An 8,884-nucleotide genomic window follows, 5' to 3' on the forward strand; every position below is an offset into this window, starting at 1 on the left:
ATGTACAGATTTTTTTTATTTTTATAGATTTTTAACATTTATTTTATTGATAGTGCATATGTAAAATATTGTTAAAATGCACCATTATTTATGCTATTACACTGAAAAATAAATGGTCCAGAAACAATATTCACTCAGAATTTACAAGTAAAGTTATTCACAAAGAAACAGCAAATAACATTGAATTTAAACATGACATTTAAAAAAAGTTTTTCTTGTAAAGCTTTTATTTATTTATTTATTTAATTTTATTTTACAGTGCACATACGCAGTTTAACATATCACGAGATACATTTTTGGGTCACCTGTTTATAAGACCTACTGGATTACACAATAAATTAAGCATATCTATTTTTCAAAAGCTTATCAAGTGCCATATGAAAGCAAAACACTTAACTCAGCAAAAATCTAATTATATTAAACTAAATTAAAAAAGGAAACCAAGAAAATTATTAATTTTCACTTTATTGAATTCTTTTTTTATTTATATCAATGGACGAATCAAAAAAATTTCATAACAAGCAATATCCCATAAAATAAGCACATCCTTTCAAATATTAGTATATTGTATAGAAGCGAACGATGTTAATGTGTGATCGCAAAGATTAAACAGTTTGTTTTAGAATTGCTTGTAAAAAGGTTTTGTCTCTTATGCATACAGAAAATAACAGGAAAGCACTGAGAAAGGTTTACATATTTATTTGCATTATTTGACTACAGCATTATTATTATTTATTCCTTTTTGTTTTTACCCCAGATGCCATTTTTAATTTATAGGCTACTTCTTTTGTTCTGAATTGTGCACATGTTCACTAGAGTCCACAGGGTGGACATCTCCCGGGACCGTCCTGCTCTCGCGCTCCGAACTCTCGCGAGAGAAAATGAAATTCCAGCAGCAAATCTGCGAGCTCGCGACCTCCCTCCATCGGGAAAGCTCGAGCGCGGCTGAGTGAGGGGAGAGAAAACAGCCGCTCGTTAGCCTGGAAAAGCGTCGAAACGACGCGTTTATCGCAGCTCACGGAGCCGTGAGGTTCGAGCTAAGACATGCAAGGTACCGGCGGAGGATACCATGTCAGGTTCGCCGAACATCGGGACTAGTTTTAACGCTCCGCTAAACGAGCAAGAGGCTTCATTAGCGAGCTAACAGACGCTAGCAGTGAAGTGCGTGAAAACTTACAGCCCGAGAGAGAATTTGCCTTTGGGATTGAAAACCAGGATACCTCACCAGCGGGTTTTTTCCCTAATTCCATCGCTTCCCAGAAAGCCCAGCTTCACTTGACCAGAGGAACACGTGAAATAATCGCTTTGTTTACCGCTTGCACAATCCCAGCATTGATTCGCTCAGAAATGAGATTAGAGAGTCGCTTTGTGAGGCCTGTTAACTAGAGATCTGCTTATATAAACTACTCTCATTCCGACTAGTGCGGCTGCTGCGAAGGAGACTCGAGGAGGAACTGAAGCGGCTGTGAGCGGGCATGTTTCGCATGGCGACCGAGTCGAGAATCGGATGAAAGAGCGTCGGGGTTACTGCTGTCTGTCTCTCCTGGGCGCTGCTGGGATTTGAGACGCGCACACATAGAGGAATAAGATGTCCAGTGCGAAGGAAAACACGTGTAGGAAATTTCAAGCGAACATTTTCAACAAAAGCAAATGCCAGAACTGCTTCAAGCCCCGAGAGCTGCATCTGCTGACGGACCAGGATCTCACTCAGGTATGAACGGCTCGTTGCAGTCAGCTGATGTATACATACAAACTGTAGTGACTTATTGATTGTAGACAATGGATTTCCATTAGCTGACAGCGCTTTATCGAGCAGTTTGCGGTGACCACCACTAATCAGCCTTTTAGGATCATTTTGTTTAGAAAGGGCTTGTCTTGTTACCTTTAAACTGGGTTTCGACGAGGCTTTTGATATATTTAGTCATTTATCAGATGCTTTTATCCAGAGCGACTTACAAATGAGGACAACAGAAGCAATCAAAACAGATCCAAAGCTAAAGCTTTATAAATACTACCTATACACATTTTAAAAATAAAGAGATTCAATAAAAATGACAAATGCATACAACAAAATTTCCAAACTTAACATTTAAACGAAGAACAAATAATAGAGATAAAAACAATTACAAATATTAAAGAACAAAAGGTATACGAGTATAATAATGACTAACATAACACCAAAAGAACAACTACATATGTGTGTGTACAACCACACACACGTGCATGTATACTGTATATACACATTTATTAATTCTATATATATATTATTTAATTTCCATTTAGTTTTTGTTGAGCTATTAAAATAACCCAAATTAAATAAAACTAAAAACTTAATAAAAGACCTATATAGACATAATAGATTCAGACATAATGCAACTAAAATTAAAATAAGTAACAAATACAAATCAGTAGTTTATCAGTAATCCTAAAAAGTAACACTGCCAAACACACAACAACTTGCACATAGTAAGAAATGGTTATAAAAACTGAAACAGAAGCGAAACAAGTAACAGGAACAATTTTTACATTGTTTTAGTGGCGCATGCAGGTACTACTTCATTTTTTTAAATTGTTCTTCATGGATGTTTGTGACTGATCTAATGTATTTACTGTATATGCGTTTTCAGTTGCGCTAAACTGCTTGGAACGGTTGGAACGCTGTATTGACCAATCAGAAGTCAGCAGAGGTCTACTTCTGATTTCTGATAGGTCAAAACCGCGTTCCAGCCGCTCTGTAATCTCTGTCGCTGCTCGGCTTCAATCACATAATTTTTTTTTCTGTGCGGAATCGTTCTTTTATGTTCTAGTGGAAGTATGGCAATTAATTTGTTTAATATAATGAGGTTTAATTAAATGTATGTTACGAATATTTATATATGTAGTAACCCTTAAAATAAGCCTGTATTTCATTAATCGAAGTTTCAGTTTCTTTTTTCATATAGATCTTGATAAAATTTCAGAATTGATTTAGAAGTATTTTGTTAGACTTTTATACGGTGGCCGAGAAGTGCAAAACAAATCACAATTCTGAAAACAAAATAACAAATTACAAACGCAAATGCAAGTCTAAAAAACTAAATAACAATTCAGAAAGCACAACAACAATTCAGAAAACATTATAACAAGTCAGAAAACACAACGACAAATCAGACAAACCGGAAGAGGTAGGTATAGTTTGAGACAGCGCCATTGGTTTGGGATTAGTCACCGCTGACTGGACGAGACATCTGTCAATCAACGTATACAGGGAAGAACCAGCCGAAGAACAGCAGAGTCGTGGTAGAAAGATTTGAAAAGGGAGGGAAAAAAAGTTTGGCAAAAGGCGGGATCGAACCCGGGTCGATCGCATCAAAAAGCCAACGACACGCGCTTATCCATCTGCGCCACTGGAGCTGATGTTCTACAGCCACTTTTAACTAAATGAAAATAGACACCCCGTATTTTTTATTCCATAGTAAGGGCAATTCATACAATACATTTAAACTGAGCTACTTTAATACCATCTCCGAACTTTCTACCAGGACTCTGCTGTTCGTCGGCTGGTTCTTCCCTGTATACGTTGATTGACAGATGTCTCGTCCAGTCAGCGGTGACTAATCCCAAACCAATGGCGCTGTCTCAAACTATACCTACCTCTTCTGGTTTGTCTGATTTGTCGTTGTGTTTTCTGACTTGTTATAATGTTTTCTGAATTGTTGTTGTGTTTTCTGAATTGTTATTTTGTTTTTTAGACTTGCATTTGCGTTTGTAATTTGTTATTTTGTTTTCAGAATTGTGATTTGTTTTGCACTTCTCGGCCACCGTACTTTTACAACCATTGAGCACTAAATGCTGTTTCCGTGTTAAAACAGTATTGTTACGACCATATAGTTGCTTTTGAGAAATGCACCCCAGAGCATTTCCAAACCTCGTCAGGATTACGGTACTTTAGAACTTCGCTGCTAGAGATTGGGGAATAATTGGCCATCTCCATGCGTTTCTGGATGTGTGTGATGTGAGCTCATGTTGGAGTCCATTTCTTAAAAATCAAATGTATTTTCCCCCCTCTAATTATCTTATTCAGTGAAAGAAAGCTTTGGTTGTTTGCATGAAAATACAAACTGTGACCATATTTCCATATGAGCTCTTGAAAGAGAACGAATTAGAGGAAAAGTTTTAGACCATAAGGGCTTGTTGTGTGTTTTTTTAATTGATCCCATACTCTTCAGAGCCTTCGAGCGACGTCAGCATCCTCCAGCATGTGCGTGTTTTGGTTTGAGTGAGATTACCAATGATTAACCCGTTCTGTGCCAGATTCATGAGTCACTGTTATGGATTACATCACTCACTAATCCCGCTAAGATGACCCAATATTCATTACTAAATCAAACCCTTTTGGGCTCTGGAGTCATCTTCAGTCATTCAGTTTATGATTTCTTTATTTCTGTTTTGACAACAGTATTACCAAATATTCAGATTAGACTCAGACCATACGGTTAGACCAAGTGCATTCTCCAATTTTAATATAAATGGAAATTAAAGCGATGGTTCAGCCTAGTGCTGTGTTCGATACATCGATACGATGATGTATCGTCACAGAGATACAGCTGGCCCTGTATCGATATTGTGGCGTGTGCGCTGCAGTGGACTGCGCTTAATTTGAATACAAGAACACAGTTTAAAACGGAGTAGAAAAGTGCAAGGTTTCTAAAAAATAATGAATAGAGCATAATATATAGGCTACAACAAGGTTTAATCTGGCCGCAGACAAAGTCCCTTTCGCCGCAGAGGAACACAGCCGGGGTTGCCTGATAAAAAAAGACATAATCTCCGAAACAGAGCTTCCCACTTGTGCAATACGGAAATATCTGCTATGCGTTTTACTTGTTTTTGTCAACCTGGCAACCATGTGCACACGCTCTCTCTCTCCACTGTGGATGAACGCGCTGGCTTTCTGAAAACACCGGTTAGCTTGCAGTTTAGCGATTTCCACTTCAATATTCTATTCTCAGAAAAGTGTAATTCATTAAGTGTTTATTTACACGAGAGATAGAGAGAGAGAGAGAGAGAGAGAGGCTGTGTATGTATGAATTACCACCATTTTGCCGTGTTTCTCTATTAACAGTGAAGCTGTGGATTTAATTGCTTTACAATTAATTGCTGTTACCAGCTCCTTGTTGAGAAAGATAATGTAGCTCTTCTGCGATTAAGCTATTTTATTGATAAAATTGCGGAGCAGTGCTAAAAAGTTTGTCTGAGCGCTAAAAAGAATGTCTGTGCGCACGCGGCGTGATCTGATCTGTGTGACTAATGGGGCTTTTCCACTGCGTGGTACGACTCGGCTCGGCACGGCTCGGCACGGTTTGCATCTCCACTGCAGTTCAGTTTCGCTTTAGAGTGGGCGGGATTATTAACATGTCGTTATAGTCGCGCCGCCTCTACTGCCACAACTCCTAAAAAAACGTTTTCATTCCGGGTCGCCCCATCAAGCTCTCGCTGGATCCGCTCCTCTGCTATCAACGAGAGGAACGTCTGTTCTTCCGCAACAGACAACAAAACTTTTTGGTTGTTAAAAAAAAGGTGCGCACGTTCAAAACAGTTGTGTTCGATCCTTCGCTGGCTGTGCTGATTTAATCTAGCGGTTCTGTTGTGTTTGTGTTGCAAGTTCAGTGACGCAGGTAGTGACGATTCTCTCCGGCCAATCCGTGATCAGCAGAGTTTACACGTCACGTTTTGGTAACGGTACAGTTCACTTGGAACCCCAACCGAGGGGGTACTAAAAAAAGTACCAGGTACTGTACCCAGTGGAAAACCCCCCAAAAGTGAACCGTACCGTGCCGTACCATGCAGTGGAAAAGCGCCATAAATGTGTGCGTGAGGTACAATGCAGACATGCGCATTAGTTTAAAACTCTTCTAATTGTTATTTTTATTTTTTAAACATAGAGTGTGTTGATTTGTGCAATGATAACCTACCAGCAATGTTAAGATGATTTTAATATTTTAGAAGGAGTACATTACAATATAAATTTATTAGAACGAGAACATTATTTTTTATGGACTTAAAAACAAGATGAACAGCTGTTTTACTAAATTCTTCTGAGGTGAAATTCAGTGCAGTCCCGTATCGTGATACATATCGTATCGTGGCCTCTGTATCGTGATTAGGCATGGGCCGATTACCGGTTTCAAGGTATACCGCGATTTGAAAATTTTAAATCGAATATTTTCCGTTATACCGTTCCTGCGGTATGCGCTGTTTTTCATGTCTCAAAGACTGAAAGTGTAGGAATCCCTCAGGTTGAGTGCAGAGTAGAGAGTAACACGACGCTCCTCCTGTTGGTGCGAGCGAGTGGTCAGTCACGTGTGTGTAGGACGGCCGAACTTAAGGAGCTTCCCGCGATCGGCAACAGACATTTTTTGTCTTATTGCAAGCAACTCATCTCTGTTCTGGACTTGCACAAACTGCGTTGCAATGCAATCGTTTTCCAAAATGTAATTTATGTGAAAATATGAAGTCTGTAAACGCCTGTTAACACAGGCCAGAGACGCTGAAGAGGGACGCGAAGAGAAAAATACTGTTGCAGGCAGATCACTCACTGTTCATGATGCACAAACTATTGGAAGAAAATCCTCAATATTGATTTGGGGGTTTGTATGAATGTGTTTCTGAGGGGAACTGACTGTCTTCAGAAAAGTTTACCGGGTATTTTCTTTTAATCTCGTCTCTGTATAGTTCATATTAAAGTAGTGTTTCAGCTCAGTGCTTCTTTGTATATGGCGGTAACCAAGTAAATGCCTTATCTGGTGTTCCATGAGTGCCTCCTGCTGTCAGAGAGTGAATCTGCGTCCTAAATGATATGAATTATATAACTAAAAGTAAATAACTGTAATTACAGATTTAGGTTAAATAAAGATGTTAGTCTTTATTTTTCTTCTTTTTAGGAAACAAACCAAAGAAAAAATAAACAAATTCTACTGTTCCTGATATTCTGTATGTTGCTTAAAAACAAAATATATTGTGTTCAGCGGGTTTTTTTTTGTTTGTTTTGTTTTTACCCAGATTTTAGATTTTAGAGCTTTAATGACAATACCGTGATACCTTGAAACCAGGATATTTTTGCTTAAGGTTATCATACCGTCAAAATCTAATACCGGCCCATGCCTAATCATGATACGTATCGTATCGTATCGTGACTTTGCTGGTGATACACAGCCCTAGTTCAGCCATTGTGTTTAGGGCTGCAACATGTCGTTCCTGAAAGCTTTCATTCCCTCCGTTGAAAGTCTATAGAATCAAAGCTTTGACACGCAGAATTAATTTAGGTGATGATGTGAGTTATGTAAGGTTATGACTGATCAAACTGAGATCAGAAACTCAATGTGTCAGATGTGACATTTGTTCACAGATCAAATCTAATGTTCCTGCATCATCTTTTCTGTTACCTGGCAAAGCGGAATATTCCAGTCCCAATTGTTTGCCTCCATTTTGCCAAGAATGCCTTGAGCATTTTGAAATGTTTGTCTTATTCTGTTGATTAGTAAATAACTGTCAAATGTAGTTTACCTTCATAGCTTTCCGATTTCAGAGATGGTGCCGCTTAGGGCTTGTTTCTGAATCTGGCACATTTGCTCCCTTAGTTTGGTTTGTTTTGGCATTCATGAACACAGCAGTTATGCTTGGATCTGCATCAGAACGGTACAAAAAATCAGCCAGAGATCTCCTGAAATGAGGTGGTCTTGGTCTGATTGAAAACCAACTCTGGAGCAGTTCAGTTTTGGTGAAAAAGCAATCCGACTCAACGAACCAGGCTTGGTTGTTTATCCATATGGATGACGCTATGAGGAACATAAACAGGTGCACTCTGACCAATAAGAAGACCGTTTTACTCCCATGTGACTTGCATAAACACTTTTTGATTCACTTCGAAATGTTGCTGTGTGAAAGCAAACAAAGCAAGAAAAAAATGCAACATTGCAAGGTTATTTTCGTAAACGAAAACTAAGACTAAAACGATTGATGAAAAAACAATTTCGTAAACTGAAATGAAATAATAAAAACTTCAAAATATTTGAGAAACTAAAACGAAACTAAACTAACAACAGTTATTGGAAAAACTAACTGAAATAAAATAATAATCAAAAAGAAATAATCGTTTTCGTAATCATTACGTTCTCACCCCTTGGCGGAAAAATATACGAGCTGTGTGGAGGTTTAGGGAAATAGCCTACCTGTAATGGTGCATCACGCACATGGAGTTATCTGACGGAGAGACGCAAAGCAGTTTTAAAGCCTGCACGGGTCCTGTTTGGTAAACGTGCACCAGCAGTACTTAACAGAACACCCGACCCATTATCTGACAGCAGCACTAATTTAATTCTGTACCAGACCAGAACCGTTTGACATAAAGACCGCGAGTCGCGACCCGAACCGCACTCGCATTAAATCTATTACATCAGGTAAGCAAGATTATTTATTTTATCATGTAACACAAGCAATCAAACCAACATTAGGCATTCTAAGTCGGTGCTTTGAAGAAAAATACATGCAGCGCAACATGATAATTAACAGAAAAAAAGATGAGAACGCGCATCCTTTCTGAAAACAATACAAAACTTTTGCCTAGCATCTTGTGATCACTCTGCCAGGCTTTTGAACAAATGTGCATTGGCTAAATCACATCATACACATGCTTAGAATTCTTTATAAATGAAAAGAACATTAAAATATAAGCCTTTACTGTTAAATGCGATTGCCATATTGCCATTATTACTTTAGTCCCAGTTTTGATTGATGCATGGCTGTTAACGGAAAAGTGAGCAAGGCACCACAGTTATAGAGTTATAGCATGATTATGGTTAAATAAGAAAAGACATATAACCAAATCAGGCTACATTTATTTTCA

The 8,884-nt window shown here is 38.4% G+C and overlaps 1 protein-coding gene across 1 annotated transcript in view; it reads left to right on the forward strand.

The window, feature by feature from the left end:
* The first annotated feature begins 824 nt into the window (after positions 1-824).
* LOC107556456 (myosin phosphatase Rho-interacting protein-like) overlaps positions 825-8,884 on the forward strand; it is a 42,516-nt gene continuing 34,456 nt past the window's right edge. The window contains exon 1 of the mRNA XM_016239577.1: positions 825-1,711. Within this exon, the coding sequence (XP_016095063.1) occupies positions 1,589-1,711 (123 nt within the window). The 5' untranslated portion in view covers positions 825-1,588. The remainder of the gene's footprint in view (positions 1,712-8,884) is intronic.

The sequence above is a fragment of the Sinocyclocheilus grahami genome, unplaced genomic scaffold (assembly GCF_001515645.1).
Source record: "Sinocyclocheilus grahami isolate Dianchi unplaced genomic scaffold, SAMN03320097.WGS_v1.1 scaffold569.1, whole genome shotgun sequence".
In the NCBI taxonomy this organism is placed as follows: domain Eukaryota; kingdom Metazoa; phylum Chordata; class Actinopteri; order Cypriniformes; family Cyprinidae; genus Sinocyclocheilus; species Sinocyclocheilus grahami.